Source organism: Ruditapes philippinarum, unplaced genomic scaffold, assembly GCF_026571515.1.
Source record: "Ruditapes philippinarum isolate M1 unplaced genomic scaffold, ASM2657151v2 ctg1474_1_1_1_1, whole genome shotgun sequence".
Classification (NCBI taxonomy): Eukaryota; Metazoa; Mollusca; class Bivalvia; order Venerida; family Veneridae; genus Ruditapes; species Ruditapes philippinarum.
In genome coordinates, this window is record NW_026863329.1 from 56357 (window position 1) to 83336 (window position 26980).

Genomic DNA, 26980 nt, shown 5'->3' on the forward strand with positions numbered 1-26980 from the left:
AGAATTTCACTTGGCGGGGATTCATTTTATATACACTTTCTCGTTTATAGCAACATGGTGATGCTTAGCGTGAGGTTTGGTGCACCATTAACCAGTTTAATCTCCCCAGTAGTGCTTATGCTGCTGACCGTTCCAAGGTTGCACACCTCTGTGTTCCTCAAATGTATGTCTTTGTTGTTTCACACAGTTTTGGTGACACTTTTGTTTGTGGCCCTTGTTCTTTTCTCGTTTTGCCCCTAGTTTTATTTTTTTGTTTAATTTTTCCCCCTCCTTTCCCGAATCTCGTGTACCCCTCCCCCTGTGCCCTTTTACTTTGTAGGTCTTTGAAATAATCAATTATTCTTTTTTAAAATTTCCTTGTCGGTTACTATTAACTCCTTTTAAGTATCATTTAAGTGATTATCCTGTCCGTGCTCTGCCTTGCGCCCTGTCCAGTTTGGGGTCCCCCTGGGCTCCTTGTCGCTGGTTCTTGTTGCTGGGTCGTGTGGAGGTTGCGTTCATTCAACACCGCCTTTCCTTGTTGATCTTGTCTATCATGTTTTATTCTTTGATTCTTTGGAGTGTTTGTACAAACTATTAATACACTGCAGATTATTATTTACATAACCTGCGTATACCATTAAATGGAACACAACATTATTACTAGAAAAATATCTATACACTATAATGTTAATACTTAAATGTTTAATGGTCTTTGGGCTGAACACTGTCATATTACCCTGAGGTCTATATAGACCGGAGGCTGATGACTGTCTAAGTTCAATAAAAAGGCAAATCCATTATAAATTATCTGAATTATTGTCAATTTTATTAAAGAACTGACTTAAACTATAATGCATTGCTTTGGACGTCTTTCCTCTGTATATTGTTGCTGCTAGAAGGGAGCTTAAGATTTGGTATGTCCGTCGGTTATGAATAGTGTATGATTCCAATACCTTAAAAACTTTCCGCATTAGTGTCTGAGAGTAATTATATAATGTGCAAGTGATTTGAAGTCAACGACCTTAACCATTGATCGGCCAAGCACGCTCCACGATTTTAATAAAAAAAATAAAAGTAAATATTCAATTTTATTTATAAATTAAGTAAACTGAGCCATTTTTACTGACGAAATTAGCATTTTCTCTTAATCATACCCTAACTGAAATTTTCTTTCCGGCTAGTCTTTCAAATTCTAATGGAATTTACTGATGTAACGACATTGACTAATTGTGGTAGGCCTTGAAGTTTTAAGGTTTTTTTTTAAAGATTTCATTCAATACTGTCATGGCTCATGAGAACATGTGACATAAAATCAAAATTGTGAACATAACAACCGGAACACAGAAAAAATATACATAAAAACAGGAGAATGAGTGACAATCATATTGTACCCGTACAATAAAATAAAGATGTGAGTAAATTCTTAATAATAAATAAAATTTATGCTTCATTAACAAAATTTTCTAGGAGACTAATAATACAACATTATATTATATCAAGTTGTAACTATTTCTGTACAAAATAAAGCAAGGTTTTTGTTTTAAATGTGACTTGTTTTTACTATTCATAAGATCTTCAAGTTCCAATGCATTTGTGTATCTATAATAAAACGGTTTCTTAAATATACGTCTGCTATAAACAAAATGTGAACAATAAAACATAATGAAATTCGTCACCCAATTGCTTTGACTCACATAAAGTGCATATACGTAAAATAGAGAAAATAAGAATCCCTAAAGAAAGCCCAACACAACATAATTGAAAATGTTGCAGGCTCGGTTTGATTGAGCCTGTTCATGGACGGTACTGTCAAGTGCAAACTACCGTCCACGCCCCCTAGCACCGGCTTAAGCAGAATTCAACATTTAAACATGAAATTTTGAATTTTGAAACATCCGCAGATGTTTTCATACGGCGGTTATCATGGAACCTTCAACGTGACACTTCCGTGCCATTCCATGAAAAGCGGCGTATGGTCCCCAAGTAATAAAAAGCGTGTGCCCTAAACGAGAAAACAATGGGCGGAACTAAATAAAATGGAATTTTGAAAGGGGATCAGAGGTTATGAAGCCTGCATATCACAGATAAGACGTCAAAAGACAAAGTTAAAAAGCAGGCAACATATCCTAGGGGTGATTCAACATTATTCAAGTAGGAATATTGGAACCACCCAACTAGAAAATGCGAAAAGTTAAAACTAAAAATACCACAAGCACAACAATAATGTCGTGCTGAATCCCTCAATTAGCATTTTATGATTCATACATCTAAATTTTAACAAAGCGACAGTTGCCAAGGAAGTATTTTAAAATGATTTTTCAAATAAAAAATCAGAATTATATAAACGGTAGTTTAAACATTTGCTTAAAGACTGGACATAACTGTTCCAACTGATATCAAAGTTTAAATGGAACAAGACTTTTGAAATTAAGCGGACTAAGTACAGATTGACTTAACCAATAATTTGATTAACCAAGTTCGTCCAAAGTAACCTCAACAAAAAAGAAAGCCACGGTAATTCAGTTCTATATTTAACATATTCAGAGTATGTGCATTTATATAAAATATTACAAATCTTAGCATCTAAAGTTACTATTCAAAAGCTTACACCATATGCAGTAGTTTATAATTCTACTTTTTATTTCCAAAGATATCGAAGTAACTCCAAGTTCACTATATAACATACAATTGGGAGTACTTTACTAGAGGTTAGGTATAATTTTGTAAAATTTAAGCTGAAACTGATCAATGAACTTCTATTTTTATTCCCCAAACTTCAGAGCCATAACAAAGAGGAGGAACAATCATATTGTATTAAACCAGTGGATCTGTAGATCTAAAGATTACTTGACAATTGTAATCGATTAAATTATGATTATTTGTCAAAATGCTTGATTAAATTAAATTACTGATTACTCCATTTTGACATTGTAATTGATTAAATTACTGATTACTGACAGGAGTAATCAGATTACATTTATGATTACTGATTACATGTACATAAGTTAAGAAATGCAATGGTTCAACACTATCGTTTTATTGAACATTTCAATACAACAAATGTACAAAAAAATAATCCAGCTTAGTTTTACAGTAATTAATTCAGTCTACGTATGTACATGTGTTGCCTCCTATTTACTAAGCTATATTCTTTTCTGGCAATATGAAGTATTTAAAAACAGCAGGCATATTTCCCGCCATGCTTGCGTATTGCTTTCTTTTCGATATGATGAAAATCTTTTTGTACTTTTTGCTTCTACATGGACTTAACAATACCAAAATGTAATAGAAAATGTAACAGAAAATATAACCATATCTCACTTTTGTCAGTAATTTCAGCTTATACATGTACTTGCTCTTTACTGAACCTGTAAAGTCTTCTCAATAAGTGATAATATATACCTATCCAGGCCATTGTTATAATTTCACAGCTAAATTTAAGTGGTATAATAGTAACAATCTTTTATGTATTGGGTCAATCTGTCAGTGATCTTTTCATCACCTTATTAAAACACAGGTGTCATCAAATCTGACCTGGGTGACTGCATTTAATTCACCTACAACTACCTAAGACAATTAGTAGGCATTGACACTGGTACTTTTTTAACCTTTATATGTATGTTTGTTCAGCAATTTTTTTTAGCTTATCATGTATTGTAATCATACATGTAATCATTGTGATTACTGATTAATTGGTCATGTAATTGATTAAATTATGATTAAATTACAGGTTACTGATTACTGTGATTACTCAAAAAATTGTAATCGATTAAATTAAATTAAATTACCGATTACGATTACCCCATGTCTGAAAGATAGTGACAATTTCTAGCTTTTTTATCACAAAGAACATAGCTTCTGAAATTTAGCTTTCCCCGCCTTTGTTTTTGAAGGGTTCACATTTAAATTTCAAACATTACAACATTCTAGCCTGAAGCTCGTATAATTTGAAGAATAACTTGAAACAAGTTATGGTAGTTAAAAACCTTTGGAGTAATATGATAAGATGGTTATAAATTAAGATGTTTTGTAAATAAACAAATAAGAAGACATTTGTTGGATAAAATGTATCAAATTATATCACATGACATTTTATTTTTAATCATCATCAGTGTTTTGCTAATTAAAACTAATTGTAAGTACAGTACTTCTGGCAATATGAAACTCATTACAATTCGTACTCAAATCAATTCGAACCTCAAAATATTTTTAAAAAAAACTAAGAAGGAAGTTTGTTAAACAAGGTATTTAGCCTTTAGGTCTCGACTAGCCTCTGTTTAATATAGTTAAATATACATGTACTGTTTTTCAAGTGCGAATGAAAAACAACGTGTCAATGTAGTTGATGAATTTGAGAAGTTTGGAGGATTGGCATATTTCTATGAATCCGGGTCAGCTCGGCCCTAAAACGTACTCGGCCCCCGAGTCAGCTAGGCCCTGTTCCAACTCGGCACGGGTCAACTCGGCCCACTTTTCAATTATCAATATTTAGGTTTGTGTTATTACTATTTATTGTGATAATCGTAATTATTTATAATACACGGATTGACAGTTTCCGAACTAGCAGCAGACAGGCTTTTCTTATCGAGTAAAGATAACCGATTGAGTATCTCACTGTATTTCTGACTTGTGGTAGGTTTAACTGTAAATTTAAATACCTTCAGTGTCAAACAATGTGTTGAAATATATACTGAGAGGAAGCTAAGATCACCAGCTTTTAATTGGTGTAATAAATTTTAAAATCGGACATTAAATCACACTAGCGATTTAAACACGGCTAAATTTGCATTCTTTTGCAAGCGAAGGGAAACTAAGGGAAACAACTCTTGTTTTTTCACTCGATTTACCTCGGTTATTTACCTAGTTCATAAAGAGACTGTCAATTGGTGGAGACAGTTTGAGCAAACAGTGCTTATATAGAAGCTTATGATATTAAGTAAACACGTTTTTGTTTCATATTTTTTTGAATATTACTTTACAAACAAAATGCATCTAAGGAAACACATTTTTATTAGACCTATAGTAATTTTATCGAATCTGCAAGACAAATAAATATAACAATTTTTTCAAAATATACTTTATTTCGGCAGAAGTACAATGTATAATTATATAGTTATAAGATATTTCTTATTATTCATTTACCTTAACAACATGAAAAGCAATGTTAATACGTTATATATATTTTTGTAAAGTGGGCCGAGTTGACCCGTGCCGAGTTGACCTGTGCCGAGTTGGTATAGGGCCGAGTTGACTCTTCCATTTCTATCACTTTCCATGGCCTTTACTTTACATGTGTATACATGGTATATAGTTTGCCATTAGTTGGTTCGATAGCTCAGTTGGTTAGACCAATGGCTGTCACTCCTGAGGTCATGGATTTAATCCTGGATAACACCCTTCGGCCTTGGGATTTTTCAGAGACACTTTAGTGTTTCCCACCTAACTACATTGTATATACATGAAGGGTACTGGTAAGAAATCCAGTTAATCCTTGCATGTACAGACCAACTGTCCCCAGGTTTATCGAAAGAACTTCATACTGAAATTGCCCCAGTTCTCACAAACATCTTCCAAATTTCCTTAAAAAAAATGGTACTGTCCCTCATGACTGCATGGAAGCATGCAGTCTGGGTTAATCTTGGGTTAATATTTGCTGTATTCATTTGCTGACATCCATTTTTCAGTGGAAAACAACAAAACAATTAAAACTATTTGAGCCGTGTCACAACAAAACTAACATAATGGGTTTGCGACCTGCGCAGTCTGATCAGGATCCATGCTGTTCGCTGTCAGTTTCTCTACTTGTTATAGGGTTTGTAAGCGAACAGCATGGATCCTGATCAGACTGCGCGGAGGATCCATGCTGGTCGCAAACCCATTATGTTGGTTTTGTCATGACGCGGCTCATTTATTTATTATTTTGCTATTTGGATGTTGCAGATGCTGCTTATTTTTCTGATGTTCATTGGAGTACAGCTATAAAGTTATCACAGTACGAGAGCTATAGATCAGTTACCCTACTTTCATACAATGTACCAGAACAAACAGCAGATGTTTCCTTCAGTTTCCAGGCAAAAACATCAGGCAAAGCTTGCACATTCAGAGAAGTTCATGTGTAAGGAAATTTTTAGAAAGATTGTATAATATATTTTAAGTTTAACAGAAATGAGTTCATGATAAATTTAGTGTATGATAAATTGTTATGAATTATTATTCAAGGTTTGAAGTAATTAATTCATATAAGGACTCTTATTATCAATTAGTACAGTTATAGTGATTTAGTATTTTGTATGGAAGTCAAAATACTAATTAATGTGTTTACATTTTGCTACTGTTATGACAATTATTTTACATTTAAAACTATTTTCTTCAGGTAATAAGCATCTAACATGCTCTAAAGCAATTATTTAAACATAAAGTTCATGTTTTCCCTAAAATTTTAAAGTTCATGTTTTCTCTAAAAAAATTATTTAAATAATTTTTGATACCTTTATACACAATTTAATATGTAATTTTTTTGTTGAAAAATTAATAGAAGAAAAATTCTGAATTTATAATTTTAGTGATGTTCAATTGCATTGCAGATTTTTACATAAAATTTTAGTATTATAATTCAGTGGTAAATCGTCTAATAAAGAATTTTATAATATGTGATTTTGTTTTCAGATACCTTCAGCAAGGGAGTTATCCTTTGGTGACCCCATACAATGAGACATATCCACCAAATTTCTACTTGAATAGGACAGATTTGTTTCACATTGAGATACAGAAAGATGCAGATGCTGTGTCATATATAATCTCTAGTCCGAGACCTGGTAACTGGTATTTTGCGGCTTTTCTGCCTAAACCCACTTCAGATAAAATACAGATAAAGGTATATTGTTTAATATGTGAGGTATAGAACTTAATTTAGATTAAATATAATTAAAAGGTATAAAGTTCAGGAAATAATTTTGAGTGTGTTTTTAGCTCACCTGTCACAAAGTGACAGGGTGAGCTTTTGTGATCGCTTTTCGTCCGGCGTCCGTCCGTCCGGCGTCCGTCCGTAAACTTTTGCTTTAAATGACATCTCCTCATAAACCACTGAGCCAATTTCATCCAAACTTCACAGGAATGTTCCTTTGGTGGTCACCTTTAAAAATTGTTCAAAAAATTTAATTCCATGCAGAACTCTGGTTGCCATGGCAACCGAAAGAAAAATCTTTAAATATCTTCTTTTAAACAACCCTAAGAGCTAGAGCTTAGATATTTGGCATGAAACATCTTCTAGTGAGTGTCTACCAAGTTTGTTCAAATAAAAGCCCTGGGGTCAAAATTGGCCCCGCCCCAGGGGGTCATTGATTTTCCCTATATGCATATAGTAAAAACTTAAAAAATCTTCTTTTAAAGAACCCAAAGAGCTAGAGCTAAGATATTTGGCATGAAACATCTTCTAGTGAGTGTCTACCAATTTTGTTCAAATAAAAGCCCTGGGGTCAAAATTGGCCCCCCCAGGGGGTCATTGATTTTCCCTATATGCATATATAGTAAAAATTTAAAAAATCTTCTTTTAAAGAACCGTAAGAGCTAGAGCTTAGATATTAAGCATGAAACATCTTCTAGTGAATGTCTACCAAGTTTGTTCAAATAAAAGCCCTGGGGTCAAAATTGGCCCCGCCCCAGGGGGTCATTGATTTTCCCTATATGCATATAGTAAAAACTTAAAAAATCTTCTTTTAAAGAACCATAACAAAGAGCTAGAGCTAGATATTTGGCATGAAACATCTTCTAGTGAGTGTCTACCAAGTTTGTTCAAATAAAAGCCCTGTGGTCAAAATTGGCCCCACCCCGGGGGGGTCATTGATTTTCCCTATATGCATATAGTAAAAACTTTAAAAAATTTCTTTTAAAGAACCATAAGAGCTAGAGCTTAGATATTTGGCATGAAACATCTTCTAGTGAATGTCTACCTAGTTTGTTCAAATAAAAGCCCTGGGGTCAAAATTGACCCCGCCCCAGGGGGTCATAGATTTTCCCTATATGCATATAGTAAAAACTTAAAAAATCTTCTTTTAAAGAACCCAAAGAGCTAGAGCTAAGATAATTAGCATGAAACATCTTCTAATGAGTGTCTACCAAGTTTGTTCAAATAAAAGCCCTGGGGTCAAAATTTGCCCCGCCCCGGGGGGTCATTGATTTTCCCTATATGCTTATAGTAAAAACTTAAAAAATCTTCTTTTAAAGAACTCAAAGAGCTAGAGCTAAGATATTTAGCATGAAACATGTTCTAATGGGTGTCTACCAAGTATGGTCAAATAAAAGCCCTGGGGTCAAAACTGGCCGCGCCCGGGGGGGGGGGGTGGGGTCATTGATTTTCCTTATATGTGTATAGCAAAAACTTAAAAATCTTCTTTGAAAAAACCCAAATAGCTAGAGTTTAGATATTAAACATGAAACATCTTTAAGTAAATATCTACAAAGTTTGTTCAAATAAAAGCCAGGAGGTCAAAACTGGCCCTGCCCCAGGGGTGTCATTGTTTTTAACTATATGTGTATAGTAAAAAGCTTTAAAAATCTTCTTTTAAAAAAACCCAATGAGCTAGAACTTAGATGTTTAGCATGAAACATCTTCTTATGTGTGTCTACCAAGTCTGTTCAAATAAACAAATAAAAGCCCTTGGGTAAAAATTGGCCCGGGGGTGGGGGGGGGGGCTATATACAGGTGAGCGACCTCAGGGCCATCATGGCCCTCTTGTTATAGAGTTATACACAGTTCGAGTTCAGATGCTCAGAAAAGTATGTGAATGGTATACTGTGGTATGAAGTTCAGGAAATAATTTTGAGTGTGTTTTTATAGAGTTATACACAGTTTGAGTTCAGATGCTCAGAAAAGTATGTGAATGGTAAACTGTGGATAATTATACAAAAGTGCACGAAAAATCATTATCTATTTCCATTTTAACTTGTTTATAAAAGAAGAGAATTAATAAGATATAATATAATAAGATATGTTGAACTACTTTTAGCAATAGCAGAGACGTAATTTTCTTGAAGTAATTTGGTTTTTGACACCACATTTGATGCTGTATGACATGTAAGCATTCCTGCTGTGCATTTTTGCGTAATTATGCACTGGACTGCCCTGTATGTTTTAATAGGGGAACAATGTGAAGGGTGTTAGAATATTTATAATGTGGGGTGAATTCGCTTAATTCAGATAATATTAAACTTACTGTCTTTTTTTGTTAAGTATGCTGTAGAAAATTCTTGATTTTATGTCTTTTATGGTATCAGTAATTCTGTTCAACAGTAATTGTTGTTTTTTAATCATTTCTGAAAAGAAATTGAGAAAGAATACAAAATATCTTGCATTAGTTATGGTTCAGTTTTAACTTTATGATTGAGAACTTAGCATTTCATTATAAGGCTATGACCAGTACAAAAATGCTAAATTATTATTTTAAAATCATTTAATTTCTCTTTTCTTGTTTGGATATTAAATAAAGGTAGTTCTATTTCCCTTTATTTTTACTTCTCATTCTTCATAAAGGTCATCAACACAATTTTAATAACTGCTGAAAATAGCATTTACAGTATATACAACCTTTCAGACTGAAGAAATTGCTGGATTAATTTGTTTGTTTAAAATCATTGCTACATATTGACTTATGCCAAAAGACACACCATGAAAAGCCACTTTCAGAGAGGCAATTTTAAAATAGCTTAAATTAAATGGTTTGGATCTATTTGTGAATATTCAGTATGTTCATGTATATATTAACATTTTAGGAGTTAGATAAGTCATGTATGTATGGAATGTTTGTGGTGGTAGAGTCCAGGGGTTATGATAACATTGAAGAGATATCTACAGAAAAATCTCAGCATGTCCATCTGACCCAACAAGCCACACAATCACAGGCCCTATACAGGTAACAGTTTAGTCATTATATATTTATATTTAGTTTAAAAGTTATGTATTTGAAATCACTTATAAAGAAAGTTTAAAGATGACTTAGATAACTTTGAAGTACACTTCCTTAAGTTAACTAACATTTAAGTATACATATTTCTTTAAATACAACCTTTCTTATACTTACTTAACTAACCATGGAGTACACTTCCTTAACTAACCATTGTGTAAACTTACTTCACTTACCATTGAATATACACCTTCACAACTTAACATTAAGCATACTTTCTCAACTAACCATTGCAAACACCTTCATGGCTACTTGACTAACTATTAAGTATACTTCCAGGACTAATGATTGAATACATTTCCTTGACCTTAGGGATCAAAAATTCCATTTGTCAGCCTGTACATTTTGTATTTACCAGTAAAATTTGAGAGAATTGACATCAGACGAGTGGGAAAATGTAACACGCTCATAAAAATTTATACTACTCATACTGCAGGGCAAATGGCTCTGAGTATTATTTTGAACTCTGTCATTTACTCACCATCAAGTATATTTCCTTAACAAACTGTTGTGTTAACCATTGGTCAAGTTGACTGAAAATAAAATTTGCATTTTTTGCACCCACATTACCCCTATTGTCACAAATATTCTTATTAATGGCATGCTTTCTACATTCATAATAGTTTTAATATTTCAATTACAGGTTTGTTTTACCCAAGGACACAGTAGAATATACAGTAAAAATAGACAATTGTATAGTGACATCATTAGATACATCAGCTGAACAAACTAACACCTCAAATGTGAATGAAACAGAACCAGTGTTGCCATCAAGGTCAACCAATTGTCCTATAGTGATGACGATTGAGGCAGAGATGTTACCGAGCCCAAAATCAAAGTTCAAATTGGCATGTGGAAATAAGACAGTGTGCAGTAAAACAGTTTTATCACCAGTACTTCATAAATGGATGTACATTTTGTTAACAGTTGACAATGACTTCAATGTGTCGGAGATTCAGTTCCAATTACATTTTGAGAAGAAAGGTAAGAAATGATACGTTTTTAGTACAAGAACATTTCCTTTTTTTCTAGACCAACACATGCTCACCATGTTTAATATTTTGTTTTAGTTTTTGTTAAACTTAAATGAATTCCAATTTTCCCCAATTCTCAAACAATAAATTTCATCTGAAATTTAAAGAAAAAATTTAATTGATAAGGACCTTTTACAAGGTACTTGCAAAGAAATGAAAAAGGTTATATAGTCTAAATATCCTGAAACATGTTGATGTAGTATATTATGTAGATAGTTCAATATATATTTGTATATTTAAAGTAATGAAGAGTCGATCATACATAAATTATTATCTGCGTTCAATTTTCAGGCTGTGAATCATTGAAACTGTTGTTACCAAAGACAATATATGAAGCTACAACAAGAGACAAGAATTCCAACAGTTTACAGCTTTCCCAGGATTCCTGCATCAAAATGGCTTCCCTTGGACGATTTATTTTTAACCAGCTGACCTTTAACCTCTCATACCTTTTGTCTGAACCAGGACCTATACCTATCCCAGCTATGTTAGATAAACTTTACATCCCAGATTATCAGGTGTTAGTTACAGATATCAGTGTACAAGAAGGCACAGATATAGGAGGAACTTTAGTGTTAGATGTCAGATTTATAAAGGCTTCTTTAGAAGTAAGTATAGGTTTGGACACATTTAATAAAATAAGGTATATCTTAGGCCCCAGGCATAAGAATAGGAAGTAATTTACTTTTTTCCCAGTTTTTGTAAAGTTAAATTTTTTTAGGCATTTTCCCAATAAAAAGCCTTGTTTACAAATGCATTCTTAAACAAAGGTTAGTTTGGTAGAATTGATTCAAGTCTATAGTGATTGGAATACATTAAAAAGTCTTTATTTAAATGGTATCTTTACCAAGTTTACTTGCACATTTTCTATTTGGTCATCTAAATTACACATATTTGACATTAAGGTATTTAACCTTTATTGTGCTGAAACTTTTAAGTGATTATCCTTTACCGCCTGTGTAGAGTCAGGCCAGCTTGCACATCCTTGCCAGTGCAGGCTATATTCTGTTCACTGACTATTAATTTCATCTTAATATCCCTAGACTTGATTGATAATGAACAGTTCAAACAATAGAAGATGGAGAAGTATATTTAAGAATTTCAGCATTTTGATATTAAAAAGAATACTTTGGTGTTTTCAGACTTCCAAACATTCCATAGTATTGTTTGTATGTCTGATGAAAAATTCTATACCTGGAGGTGAAACGATTGCATCATGTGAGACTGGTGTACAGATAATCCTGAATACAACATCTGAACAACTCAAGGACACAGTCTATGTGCCATACCCAGAGGTGGGAATATGGTACCTGGCTCTCAATAGTAGATGTTACAAAAAGGATACCAAGTAAGGAGGTTTTATTCTTGTTAACATAATACTGCCCCCTCTCTTCTGTGAAATGGACAAATCTTTTCCATTTTCAAATAATAGTATTTCATCTGCAAATACTAACTACATATATTTAATTTTTTTTACCATTCAACAATGCACCTTTTTCATTACTTTGTACACTTCAGAGGATAATACATTAAATATATTTTTTCCACTTAAGAGGGTTTTACAGTACATGGTCACCTACATTTTTCATTCACTGTAAAGTGTTAAATGGGACACCTGATATCAAATGAATATTTTGTCAGGACGCATTTAATTATCATTATTCATGTATGTTTTGTAACAGATATACTGTATATAAAACTTGATCAAGAAATGACCAAAAAAAACAAGTTCATTATATGGTTTCTAATATTTCTATGGTATATTTAACCAGTCCTATAAGTTACTATCTGTGTGTGTGTGATAAAAGGTGTTTATATTTTCAGGGCTGTAACCAGGTGTCTAGGAGCGCCTCAAGTGGACATTGACTTGTCAATATCTGGATGTTTAGATGGTCAATGTGGCGAGTATGGTGCCTGTCAGGATTATATCAGTGGCGTTCATGTGTTCAGCTCATGCAAGTGTTTTGCAGGTACAAAAAATTCCCATTGCTATTTTTGCTGTATCAAAATCAATTGTTTCAGGGGCTACTGTGGCTGACTAGTTTTCCTTGAATGGCTAACATCTTTGGATTTATTCTCACTACAGATTTTGGATTATTTCATGTTATGAAGCTATCCATCTTACTTTTTGAAGGTTTGTGGTTCTGCTCTGTTGCCTGGTCTTGCCTGAAATAATACACATAGTGGCAGTTAATTTTCCTTCATCAGTAAAGTACGAAAGTCGATATGACCTTGAATTCTTAGAGTGTCTTTTGACATAAAATGAAACAAAACTTTTTTTCATAGAAAGTGCATTTGCTTGTGGGTTTTGTTTCTAAAGTTTGAACCTTCCATGATAAATATTTAGCCACCAAATACTTGCCTCATAAATTATAAGTAGACCAAATGATTGAATCAGAAGATACTCGTAGAAAAAGTTTAGGATTTTTGGAAAAAAAATCACTCGGCAATTATATGTACAAGTAAATGCTAGACAAATACTTTCTTTTAATGTGCAAATATAGAAAATAATTAAGTGTAATATGTCTTTTCACAAGAATGTTAAATATTTATACCCCCACCACAAAATGTGGGGGGGCTATAATGGATTCGCTTTGTCGCGTCGGTCGGTCGGTCGGTCGGTCGGTCAGTCAGTCGGTCGGTCGGTCGGTCCGTCCGTCTCCATTTTCGTGTCCGCTCTATAACTCCTATACCACTTGAAGGATTTTCTTCAAACTTGGCTCAAATGTTCACCTCAGCAAGGGGATGTGCAGAACCCATGTTGCCCATGTGTCAGCTCAAGGTCAAGGTCACAATTGAAGGTCAAATATCAAACACAATCATATATTAGACAGTATGTCGTGTCCGCTCTGTAGGTCCTACAATAATTGAAAGATTTTCTTCAAACTTGGCTAAAATGTTCACCTCAGCAAGGGAATGTGCAGAACCCATGTTGCCCATGTGTCAGCTCAAGGTCAAGGTCACAATTGAAGGTCAAATATCAAACACAATCATATATTAGACAGTATGTCGTGTCCGCTCTGTAGGTCCTACAATAATTGAAAGATTTTCTTCAAACTTGGCTAAAATGTTCACCTCAATAAGGGGATGTGCAGAACCCATGTTGCCCATGTGTCATTTTAAGGTCAAGGCCAGGATTGAAGGTCAAATATCAAATAATCAAATATTACACAATATGTCATGTCCGCTCTGTAAGTCCTACACTAATTGAAAAATTTTCTTCAAACTTGGCTCAAATGTTCATTTCAACAATGGGATGTGCAGAACCCATGTTGCTCATTGTGTCAGCTCAAGGTCAAGGTCACAGTTGAAGGTCAAATATCAAACAATTAAATATTACACAGTATGTCGTGTCCGCTCTGTAAGTCCTACACTTATGGAAAGATTTTCTTCAAACTTGGCTCAAATGTTCACCTCAACAAGGTTATGTGCAGAACCCATGTCACTCTTTTGCCGGCTTCAGGTCAAGGTCACACTTGAAGGTCAAAAATTGACTTAGAAAATGTTCTTTAATTTTAACATATATCTGAATATTTCTGAATCTAGGAAAGGTATTTGCTTGAAACTTAAAATATAAATGAAGTGTCACAATTAAGATATGCTGGTCAAGTTTCATAACTCTGTGTTGCATTTTAACAAAGTTATGCCCCTTTTTAATCTTCAAATTTACATACAATCACATATTAGACAATATGTTGTGTCAGCTCTATAAATCCTATACTAATGGAAGAATTTTCTTCAAACTTTTCTCAAATGTTCACCTAAACAAGGTTATGTGCAGAATCTATGTCACCTTTGTGCAGACTAAAGTCAAGGTCAGACTTGAAGGTCAAAAATTGACTTAGAAAATGTTCTTAGATTAAAACATGTTCTTGAATATTTCGGAAACTAGCATAGGTATTTGCTTGAAACTTAAAAGATATATGAGGTGTCACAATTACAATATGCAGGTCAAGTTTCATAACTCTGTATTGGATTTTGACAAAGTTATGCCCTTTTTAAGTCTTTAAATTTACATACAATCAATACTAGACAATATGTTGTGTCCGCTCTATAAATTCTATACTAATGGAAGGATTTTCTTCAAACTTTACTCAAATGTTCACTCCAATTGGGCGATGTGCAGAACCCATCTTACCCTTGTGCCAGCTTAAGGTCAAGGCCACACTTGAAGGTCAAAAATTGACTTATAAAAAGTTTAGTATATTGGGAAAATCAAAGGTTATTTGTAACTGTTTCGAACATGATTTGATAATAGATATTTTTACTATTACCTGTACAATTAGTCTTTTTTTTCACCAGAGATAATTTCTTTTTATGTATTTGTGTCACTTAAGTTATTCCCTTAACCACCTTTCCAAGTTGTCTTCTGTCAAGGACATTGGTGGGGGTATGAATCGCATTCAGCGATAGTTCTAGTTGCTTATGTTGTCACTGATATATGTTTCAGGTTGGCGGGGCTACGGCTGTACCGACGGTACACATGGACGGAGTAAGAATGAAGAGTTAGTTGCGTTGCTGCTGCTTACTTTAAGCAATCTGTTCTTTATTCCGTCAATTATTGTCGCTTTGTACAGACGTTACTTCACAGAGGCAGCAGTGTACACTTACACCATGTTTTGGTCTGCAGTAAGTTTATAACTTAAGGGACTGTATTAAAGACCCATTAAGCTCTGACATGTTAACATTTTATTTCTCAATTTTTTTATTTTTTAGATCATGTTACAGTTTACAAAAAAACACTTTGTATATATGAACTAACTTTTGCTTCTTTTGTTCTTAGGCAATTTGTATAATTGTAGTGATTTTGTATGGAAGTTAAAATACTATTTTGTTTACATTTTGCTACCTTAACAACACATAACTGCAGGTTCAATGATATCTATTCAGTTGTTTATCAAACATTCTCTAAATCCATTATTGAAATATCATTAAACACATAATTGACCTTTCTTGGGCAAAATGTGCCTTGAAACAAATATTTCCTAAAGGTCAATAATTTTGTTTAGCATCTATGAGACACCAACTTTTATATAAAACAACACAGACATTAAGTACTGTGTTTATTTGTTGTCTTAAGATTATTGTAAAAAGGGTAATTCAGGCAATGGCAACTGAGGTTGTTCCCCATCAGCAAAGCTTGTAAGTAGCCATATGACTTTTACAGTGTTAGTATGACTAAAAAATACAACCAGTCTATCTGTTGTATTGAAAACATTATTATTTTATTTTAGATATATCATGCATGTGATGCAAGTGACCTTGTTTATTACTGTCTCCTGGACTATGATCTACTCAGTTTTGCTGATTTCTTGGGCTCAATATATTCCTTTTGGGTGACAATGTTAGCAATGGCAGTGATACCAACAAAAGTTCGAACCTTTGCACAGGCATTAGGAGCTTTAGGTGTAGCGGTCGGGGTAGAGTATAAACGCCATGGAATTTTTGCCTTTGCTCTCCCTGCAGGCATTGCTGCAATAGTTATGTTTGGATCTTGGGTAAGTTGTAGTTGAATTATAAATACAACTTATATGTTAAAACATGTGGCCTTCCTTGCAAACTGGTCAAGGTTGCTGACTATGAAGTACTTACCTCTGTTAGTTAAAACCTTTACATGAAGTCTTCTTCCACAAACTGTAAAGCTGGAAAGATGCTATATGGCAGTCATTGTTAGTGAGACTTCTAACAGCAAAAAAAAACAACAACACACAACCAAATAACAAATAAGATAACCAAATAAATTTCTTTATGCAGTTTATTAGAGAATCATTTATAGGATCACCAGTCTTTCCTAAGTCATTATGATGATCAAATGAATTTTGTTTCAATGGTGGTATACAAGAGCACCTTGAGTAGGTGTTAATTTTGATTTGTCAATATAAACCTTTTCTGTATACAATAGATTCACTTGTATGTACTGGTTGGAGACCACCAAAACCGGACAACCACTCAACCCGGACAGCTCCGAAAATTGCTTTTTTATTTGTTGAGTGGTTGTAGATCTATCAGTCGCTTTTATATCAACAATAACTGCATGTTTGTTCTATAATTAAGTAATTAAATTTATTTCAAATTTCGTAAGTGGTTATGTTTTAATGTCTTTTTCAAGAACGTTGACATTGAAAATTTGGACCTGACCACTTATACTAGCTGTAATTATTTGTAGAGTAAATAATAGAATATCCAAAATTTCAGCATTTGCTGCTGAAATATTTTATATTATGTTAACAATAAACACCAAAAGTTTTAATGAATTAAATCAGCATCATGGTCATATCTGTCCGGACACATGGTACTGTAGTGTGGACAATTCAGGTAATTTTGATACCCTCCTTCACATGCCTCAGATATAAGTGCCAACATAAATAGAAATAAACAAACTAGTCCGTTAGTTCGGTGAAGAACCTAGCTTTACTATGTAAAAATTTCAGATCTCTAGCTTATAAATTATAAATGTTCAAAAAGTGTCCAGTTGGTGGTCCCCGACCAGTAATGCTTAACATTTTTTGTTGACTGGTGACTTTGGATGAATACAATTTTAAATTTAAATATTAAATATTGTGGGGGAATGTAGATGATAACCATTTATCTAGAATATTTGGAGTTGTATATACAGGAGGTCTTTAATTTTTCTACAGGGCTTGCAATGTAAAAGACGTAGAAAGTTGTTTCCGCAAAAGAGATACATTCTTCTGCACCTTATACCTGGAGTAGTTCTAGCATTTACAGGTATGGGGATATTTGCATTCCTAGAGACAGAAGAGAACTACAAGTATACTCACAGTTGTTGGCATGTTGCCATGTCTCTATCAGTTGTATTCCTGCTCCCAGGACGACAAACCAAAGGTATAGATATCACTGAGACTAGTTCAAATAACCTTACTAACAGTAATAGTGCTACTAACTCACGGATAGTGCTCAGTTCCTACGCTGATATGCCCAATGGTCATGTGACCAGTAGTGAAAGTGTGGAAATCAGCATGGGAGATAATCCAGCATATTCTCCACCTGAGTAACATAAAGTGATTCTCACGCTTTTGTAGTTATAATGCTTTCTCATTATATGCTCATATACTAACATTGATTGATCCCTATGTTATAAAATACTTGCTTTTTATTTGAGATTTGTTCATCATAACAAGGACAATGGGCTTGGTATTGAAATTATTTTTGAAAGAAATCCATAGAAGTGAGAGAGAAAAAATGCATTATTTTTAATATTTTTTTTTAACTTGATATATTAAATGTGCATCAAGCTTCTTTAGCTAATAATTATGTTTACAAGAAAAAGTGACATAAACATGTATTGACCAAAATTTTGTTTTTTACGTATTTTTATAATATGATCGGTGAAAGTTTTCAGGATTATTCTTGAACTTAAGATCTTTTTTTAAAATGAAACTACCGCATATAAGCATAGTTTTAAGCATAAAAGTATAAAACTGTCACCAATGCACATGTACAAAAGTTTCTTACAGAAATATTGCCTTTTCAACACATTCCTGAAAATGTTTTTTGTAAACTGAATTTTTTTTTTTTTTTTTGTAAAAAAAACATCAAATGATTAAAGGCAGTTAACTTTCCTTTCATGTACATTTTTTTCTCTGATTAATATGAATTTAATTCTTCATAATTTTGAAAACATACTTACGAAAATATCAAAATTCTAGATACATCGTTTTCCAATTAGTTTGATAATACACTTGTACCATCCTAGTTACAAATAGTATATGTTTTAATAGGAAATAAGCTGGACTTGGAACAGTCTGTTTTTATTCTTGCATGTTAGACTGGATTTTTTAGTGTTTGCACCAGTCCTGTGCTTGATAATGCCATCTTATACCATTAAATCAACTTTATAAATGAATTGCATGTTTTAGGATGGTGTCATTCCACTATTATGAATATGGCTGTAAATAAATACACTACTATTGTATAGTGAAATTAATAAAAAGCACAACACATTAATTATAAATAATTTAACAATACAGCACTTTTAAAGGTTATTCTCAACACCTTTTCTGAAAATATTAAACACTCCAAGATGATAACTACTTTGCTAGATCTGTTTCCCTATTTCAAAGGTCAAGGTCACAATTTACAGATTAATGGAAACAAACTTCATATGATTTGCATACCATTGTTCTTGACTTATTTCCTATAAGTTATTGAAGGAATTTGACATAAACTGATCGATTCAACTGTCTTGACATGACAATAACATGTTGTTGTGCAATAATTTCTCAAAGGTCAAAGGTCATACTAAGAGTGAATATACCTTTTCTCTTGAAATTTAGTTCTCCTTAATGGCTTAGCTAAATGGGAAGAGTACGGGATTTGTATTTCAGGGATTGCTGGTTTGATCCTTGAATGAGATGAAATTTCTCTAAAGACAGCTAATCTCGGACATTGTGTCTAATGGTCATTTGTCTCCCACCACTAATTGTTAAATCAGTTGGTTTATGCAGTTGCTCACTTGCAAAGATATTAATCATAACTGATTAAGTTGCTATGGAAAGCTGGTTAAAGTACCAAACTACTGATAAGTTACAGGGAAGCCTGGCTTAGTGGACCAACAGTGGACCAATGGCTGAGATAATAAACTAAAGTGTGTTAAAATTATACAAATAAATTCTGAGTATTACTTTATAGTGCCAGGTCATGTGTGCAATAAAAATTCACAATTTTTATAAGCTTTTTTCAAGTTTAGCATATGTAAACTGTTGTTGTGTTGTTTTTTTTTATCTTACACATGCTATGTGTATAATCATGTTCATATTCTTTTATGTTGATTCAGATTAAATGTAAGAAGCAGTCAGCATTTTTAGATGTGAACTTTCTGCGAAACATATCCTTGAAATTCATGCCAAAATTTTTTTCTATAGTATGCTTAAAGCTATTTTTATTTTGCAAGTGCCAAAATGATAGCAATCTGCCATTTTACAAGTAATTTCTACTTCAATGTATAAATTATGAATTCGAATGTTTATGCATTTTTGTTTGTGAAATTTTATTATTATTATCATGGTATGAGTTTTTTTGCATGTCACAAATTTTGCGAGAAAGCAATGGTAATGATTAGATTGTAAAGAAGCATGTTAAATCTTGCTTTATAATCAAATACAGCTGGGATAGATGAAAATGTGACCTTTGTAGTGTTGTAAAACAGGAACAATGCAGAAAAATAACCAAAAAATAAAACACATTGAGGAAAAAAATGGATTTTTTTGCTGCATTGTCATTGTTTTATAAAGTGTCAGGACCAATTTTATTCTGTACTTTAATTTATGGTAATATTAATATTTTGTTAGTACATAAACAATGTTGTTATGTTTTTCGGTCCATTTGGGTAATTGATTGCTTAGGGCAGTGCTTGGGTGTGGGGTAGGGGTACAGTGAGAGATGTTGCCTCCATGCATGATCAGGGTCAGTGAAACAGACTCAGCAATTTTCACCCATTTATTTTTGTTAACCTAGCTCTAAAGGGATTTAAGGATTTTTAAAACACCTTTTCTCTGTAACCAAAGGTCATTTCAGAATAGGTCACAAAAAGAATGGGAGTATGAAATTATTTATTGATTTTAAATATTTGCTTGCAAATTTGTATTGATTTCAAATGAATGTAGAATATTAATTTTTGATAATTCGATACCTATTCGATTTAAACCAGCTATTAAAAAAAAAAAAACAAGGTTAATGAAAGTGCTGGTATTGTAGTAGAATGGGGTAAGATACAATTTATTTACTTTGGAAAATTAGTCAATCAGACCTATATCAAATTAAAGTAAATCAAACATATGCATATTATCAATATGTTAATAGTAATACAATTAATACTAATATCACTTTTTAATGTGTCTAATTATTTAATGACCATTGATTTAATTATTTAATGCTGTTGATTGAACTGTAATCAAAAATATTACTTCAGTTATATGTATATAAATTTTATTCATAATATCATTGAATTTCGCAATGTAAAATTTATAATTAATACACCAGTTAATTGTTACCCCTTCTTCCCTCACCCCCTTATACCTAATCTTAGGGTAAAATGGAGGATAGTGGTAGAAATGAACTAATGTAATACCTTTCATCTATCCTGGTGTAATTAAGGTGGTGGGTTTCTTTTAGCTTGAAGTGTGAGGGCATTAAGCAGGAATTTTACAATTGACTTGAGGATATAATTGAGGAAAGTGTCTCAAGGAGTAGCCTGATTTTATTTCTCTTTTTTTACATACCAAGTATGTCAGATATACTCTGATATGTTATTGTCCATCAGTATGACTGTATGTTTGTAACATAATTTCTATCTGTGTAATATCTGTGGAAAAACTTATGATTGTGATTATTTCTATTTTGCATACTTTGTTTAATATCACAGATCAACTTCTACTTTTGGTACAATGCATTGACTTATACACTATTTAATAGCCCTCAAAGAAATTTACCATCAGGACTTTAACACACTGTAACTGCCTCTATGTCTTGTAGGGAAAGGTGCCATTTGCATGTTATTCAATACATTACATGAGAAAAAATGTAAACATGATTAAGCTTTAACCTGACCTTTTAATATCCTGTATATTTTTAGCTCGCCTAAGGTGAGCTTTTGTGATCGCAGTATGTCTGTTGTCTGTAGTTATCCACAATTTCTTAAACAACATTTCCTAAACCACTTGATAGAATATGCCTTTACTTCAACAGAATTATTTCGGTTGTCCTCTACAAAGGTTTTAATGGTACCAGTCTGATGGCAGAAGCTAAAGATATACTTGAAAACTTTAAATATCTTCCTTAGAATCTACAATGCAGAGAGCTTAAATATTTGGCATTTAGCATTACCATATGATCTTCTACAAAGTATATATGAATCATGACCCTGCAGTCAATGACAGCCCAACCATATGGGTTACTTAGTTGACATAGGCTTATATAGGAAAATTCTTTTAAGTCTTCTTTTATGAAACTGCAATGCTCAGTGCATAGATATTTGTCATGTATTATAACTAAGTGGACCTCTACAAAAGTTATATAAATCATGGCCGTATGGTCAAAATTGGCCCCAACCTAGGGGTCACTTTATTTACATGCTATTGTATAGTAAAATTATCTTTAACAATTGCAATGCCTAGATCTTAGATATTTAGCATGCTGAAACACAGTGTGACCTCCTACAAAAGTTAATAAATCATGTCCCTGGGGTCAAAATTGGCCCTGCCCCAGGGTTACTTAGTTTATAACATTGTATAGGAAATATATACATGTATAAGTCTTCTTTTGTGAAACAACAATGCTCAGATACTCAGCTTAGATATTTAGCCTGTACCATTGCCAAGTGGACCTCTATAAAACATGTATAAATTATCAGTTATCCTAAAATGTTTCAGACTTCTACAATAATGCTCGCATCAAAATGAGGTACACATATATTGGTCAATCTCACATATGTGTACTTTAAAGTTTGTATACAGCTATGTTTTAACATAGCATGATGTGTTAAAGTTGGCCTTTATTATTGTGAAATTGTTACTGATTGTTAAAGAATTTTTGATATATACTTACTTTTAAATTATGTAAAGAAATAAAGAAGATTGATATATATATTTGTTTTGTTAAAATTTGTCTAACAACAAAGAAGAATTTACACAAAGTTACATTGATTTAGATGCATGTACAGTATATTTTACTTTTATAGAAAATATTTACAATTTTTGTTAAGCTGTCTGCTTGTGATTTATTTTCTACAGAACATTTTGAAATGTTATGTTAAAAGAAAATTTTGCGAAATACTGATTAAAGTTTAAACCAGCATGCCATAGTACGCCTTGTTTTGATTTTAATTTTTGTTTGCTATTCTTCTTGTAGAAACATTAACAGAAGAATTGAATACAGTTTCAACAGATGTCGATCCATCAGAAGTAGGTCATTTAGATACTGCGAATTCTGTAGATGCAGATCAACAATTGTCTGACAACACCTGATTTAAAAGTAATATTTACAATCAGCAAATGACTACAGATTCTTACAGTATCAAAAGTCAATCTTGAGATGACCCAATACGTCTTCCAGTGATGCAAATCTGAATTTAAAGAACGATTGTGGTATTCAGATATTGCGCTTGGAATCAGAACGATGAGTTGACAACTCACATGTGGTGCCACATTAATTTTTGAAGTGTTACTTTGATCACACAAGTGGTGCATTTTATGCCCCCACAAAGTGGGGTGCAATATAGTGTTGCACTTGTCCATCCGTCCGTCCGTACGTCTGTCCGAGCAAACATTTTTGGGTTTAGGGCTATGTAACAGTAAAGAGAACAAAAGAGAACAATAGGTTCATTCCGTGATCAAAGGGGTTTATGGGCTAGTAGCACTTAAGAAAACATAGAAAATAACAAAGAAAATAGCCCCTAAACCCAAAATGTTGGAACGTCCGTCCATCTGTCCGTACATCCCGAAATCTTGTGAAAGCAACTCCTCTTAAACCGGATGGCAGATTTTGCTTAAACTTCCAGGGATGAACAACCTTAATGTGTAGATGGTAGTAAAGAAGGAATTTCGCTGGGACCAAATTTAACAGCAATTATGGCCCTTTGTTGATTTTTTCACTATATACTATGTAGAAATTTTGTGAACGCAACTCCTCTTAAACCGGATGGCAGATTTTGCTTAAACTTCCAGGCATGAACAACCTTAATGTGTAGATGGTAGTAAAGGAAGGAATTTTTGCTGCGACCAAATTTTACAGAATTATGGCCCTTTGTTGATTTTTTCACTATATACAGTTGAGTTCACACTAAAGGTTACACAAAGTGCACTAGGAGTGCACTACATGTGCACTACTAGTGCACTTCAAAGTGCACTAGTAGTGCACTACTAGTGCACTTTGTAGTGCACCAGACCTATTATATGTATTAAGCTGAGTTCCCTTTTAGTTCAATGAATAGCAATTTGACTTTTACAAAAAGATAGATAAATATAGATATCTGTATAATAGTTTTTCATAATAAATTTGAAGTTGTGAATATTGAATTTTGTAAAATATTAGAACAATAATTTATCAAAGTCATTAATTTTACTGATTTTTAAACTTAATTGTTAGGATAAGTAAATATAAATAATTATAACTTTAATGTTGATAAAAGTGCATAAATAAACAAAATTAATTGATATTTAATATGATTCTATTTTATTATAATCTGGTAATGAAATATGAAACATTGAAATGCTAATTAAACAAAATTCTGTCAAGTTTTTTTGGGGTTTCTTTCTTTTTTGGAGGGGGAGGGGGGCTCTTAACTTATGGTTGTTTTAGTTAAAGGTTATGATTTTAAGCATTAATAGCCTTTAATACATTAAAGATTTAATATGTTTATAATTGGCCAAAATTTTGTCAATTTTATCTCATTTATAATCTCTTTTACCTTCTGAAACTGAGATTTACCTAAGATTAATATAAATGATACATATATTATTCTAAAAATAAATATTTATATATAATGGTGGTATATTAAGTAATGATCTGTGTTTATTAAGTATTGATATGTACCTGTGGGACACTAGTATACTTTAACTGACATGGATATTAACAAAAAGATTAGAAAATCTTTCAATTCCTTTTTTTGATACGACACCAATCTTTTCTTTTCTTTTTTTCCTGCATTTTAACATAATTATGCAATATGATTATTTTTATGAGTTCATTATAAAATGCAAAAATATTTCAGTTTTGTACTACTTGTAATGAAATTTATTTGCACCAACATCCAGAGAATACAGAATTTACATTGCCTACTTATATTTATCATCTGCCTTTTGTTATATACCCTGAGGGACTCTCTTATCAGCAGGGTACTATATTAAAACACCAATACACAGCATGACTTTTAACACTTCAATCTTCTGTAACTGTTTTCTGCTCATGTATGGTATTTTATTAAAAAAACAAACAAAAAAAACAGATCTGCATAAAAGTGAAAAGGAAGTTACAAAAGTTTTATAATCATGTATTTAAATATTTTCTTTAAAATATATTATTTTCATAATGTGTTAAAACTGACAAGGTAAATTTGTCAAATCTATAATAGAAAAAATTAACATTTCCCAGTTCAGAAACTAAAAGATGATTTAAATGCAGAATTGCAAGAAATGTGGATAAATATGAGGTCATTCCAGAATAGTTAACACTGATATTGATTTTTAACCAATTTTTTATGATAAGATTAGAAAATTCCACTTCAAAGACAATAATGACAATAATATCTAACATGCGTTTATGCCACTATTATTATTTTTTTACATTCAAAAATTATAGTTATTTATCTTAAATGCCTTACATGTATTTTGGAAAAAAAAAACACAGGAAATTTTAAATAAATATTGCATACATCTGCATTTTTGTTATTTACCCTGGGGCCCTCTTATCAGCAGGAGACCAGTATAATGAAAACAGGCACTCTCAGAAAAATACAAATACACAGCATAACTTGAGACTGTCCTCTTGTATAAAAGCATTCCCTTTATACATTAATTTTTTAATATAGAAATCTTAAATCAAGTTATCAATTTTATTTATTTCATGCACAGATATATAAACTTATATTAAGCTCCATGATTTCATGGAAATTTTTTAATTATTTATATCTTTAAAAAGTATGCAAGCATTTCATGTTTGAAAAACATAATATCACAGTGTATGGATTGTTTTAAAATAAATGAATTTATATTCTCTTTCAATCTTGAACATGAGGAATTGCCTTATTTATAAGTTATATATTATTATGCAGAGTGGTAAGAAATGTGGATAATTGGATAAATATAGAATTTTCCGCTTTAGAGACAATAATATCTATTATGCATGTATGCCATTATGATTTTTTATTGTATATAATATTTGATTATACAAAAATTATTGTCATTTATCTATATGACTAACTAGCCTGAGTGCCAACGCCTGATGAATCCCAGGCTTATGTCTAACATGCATTTTGAGAAAACCAGGGAATTTCAATGCATACTTATAATCTGCAAAATTGACTGTTTTGTTATTTACCCTAAGGCACTCTTAATCAGCAGGAGGGTGGTACAATGAAAACAATCCATCTCAGTAAAATACCAATACACAGCATGACTTGAGATTTTCCTCTTCAATAAAAGTATTCCCTTTTTACATTAAATTTTTAACATTGAAATCATGAATAACGTTATCAAATTTATTTATTTTATGGATAATATTTTAATTATCTATATCTTTAAAACATATGCAAGCATTACACAGTTGAATACTAAATTATCACAGTATATTGATTGTTTTAAAATCAATGTATTAATATTCTCTTTCAATATCGACATGAGGAATTGTCTCTAAGTTATATATTATAGAAATAATATTTTAGCTTAAATATAAACCTTTCCATGATTTGTTTTAGCTTATGAAAAAAAGTTTATGTTGTTACAAACTAAATTAATTGGGCCAGAATTATCACATTTTGATTTTCCCATTTGTACCCTATAAAAATTGAAATACATGGCCATTAAAAATACCTTTAAAAAACACTTTTACACAATTATCCATTACGGAGAATATTTAAATTTAACCTTATTAATTCTATAAATTTGATTTTAAGGGATATTATTTTACACTTACATTTAAATACTTGTTAATGATTACAATAATAGGATTACAATAAACACTTTTTTTTAATTTTAAGCTTTAACATGATATCACCTAAAATGTTAAAATTTTAAAAAACTTATTTATATTCATGAATAGGCCATATATGCCCAAAGTTTTTTGTCTGACAGCAGCTTAACAATAGATGCCCCCTGTCACTTGATATACAATTATCCAATAAACCATTTAGGTGTCATTCACCTTCCCTGGCCAGCCTGGTCATATGGTCTAGTGCACTAGAAGTGCACACGGTGTGCACTTCTAGTTCAGCTCTAGTGCACTAGAAGTGCACAAGGGTGGGAAGTTTAGTGTGAACTCAACTGTACCATA

At 32.3% G+C, this 26980-nt stretch overlaps 1 protein-coding gene across 2 annotated transcripts; it reads left to right on the forward strand.

Annotated features, from left to right (window-relative positions):
* The first annotated feature begins 3981 nt into the window (after window positions 1–3981).
* On the forward strand, window positions 3982–26980 carry LOC132721847 (post-GPI attachment to proteins factor 6-like). 2 transcript variants are annotated; one of them, XM_060706221.1, is made up of 12 exons: window positions 3982–4117; window positions 5923–6097; window positions 6649–6856; window positions 9751–9890; window positions 10585–10925; window positions 11267–11583; window positions 12118–12323; window positions 12800–12945; window positions 15426–15604; window positions 16210–16473; window positions 17614–17821; window positions 22844–26980. In XM_060706221.1, the coding sequence occupies exons 1-12, from the start codon at window positions 4048–4050 to the stop codon at window positions 22957–22959; spliced, it is 2370 nt and encodes a 789-aa protein (XP_060562204.1). In that variant the 5' UTR covers window positions 3982–4047; the 3' UTR covers window positions 22960–26980. The 2 variants fall into 2 exon arrangements, with proteins under 2 accessions (XP_060562204.1, XP_060562203.1); XM_060706220.1 differs by lacking the exon at window positions 22844–26980 and having other exon boundaries at window positions 17614–22806.

What these genes read in the sequence shown, in the direction of transcription:
- LOC132721847 (XM_060706220.1), top strand. Translation starts at nt 4,048, where the DNA reads ATGTATCAAATTATATCACATGACATTTTATTTTTAATCATCATCAGT. An exon ending in ATTACATTTTGAGAAGAAAG is followed by an intron (nt 10,926 to 11,266) that starts GTAAGAAATGAT and finishes TTCAATTTTCAG; the next exon opens with GCTGTGAATCATTGAAACTG. An exon ending in TTATAAAGGCTTCTTTAGAA is followed by an intron (nt 11,584 to 12,117) that starts GTAAGTATAGGT and finishes TGGTGTTTTCAG; the next exon opens with ACTTCCAAACATTCCATAGT.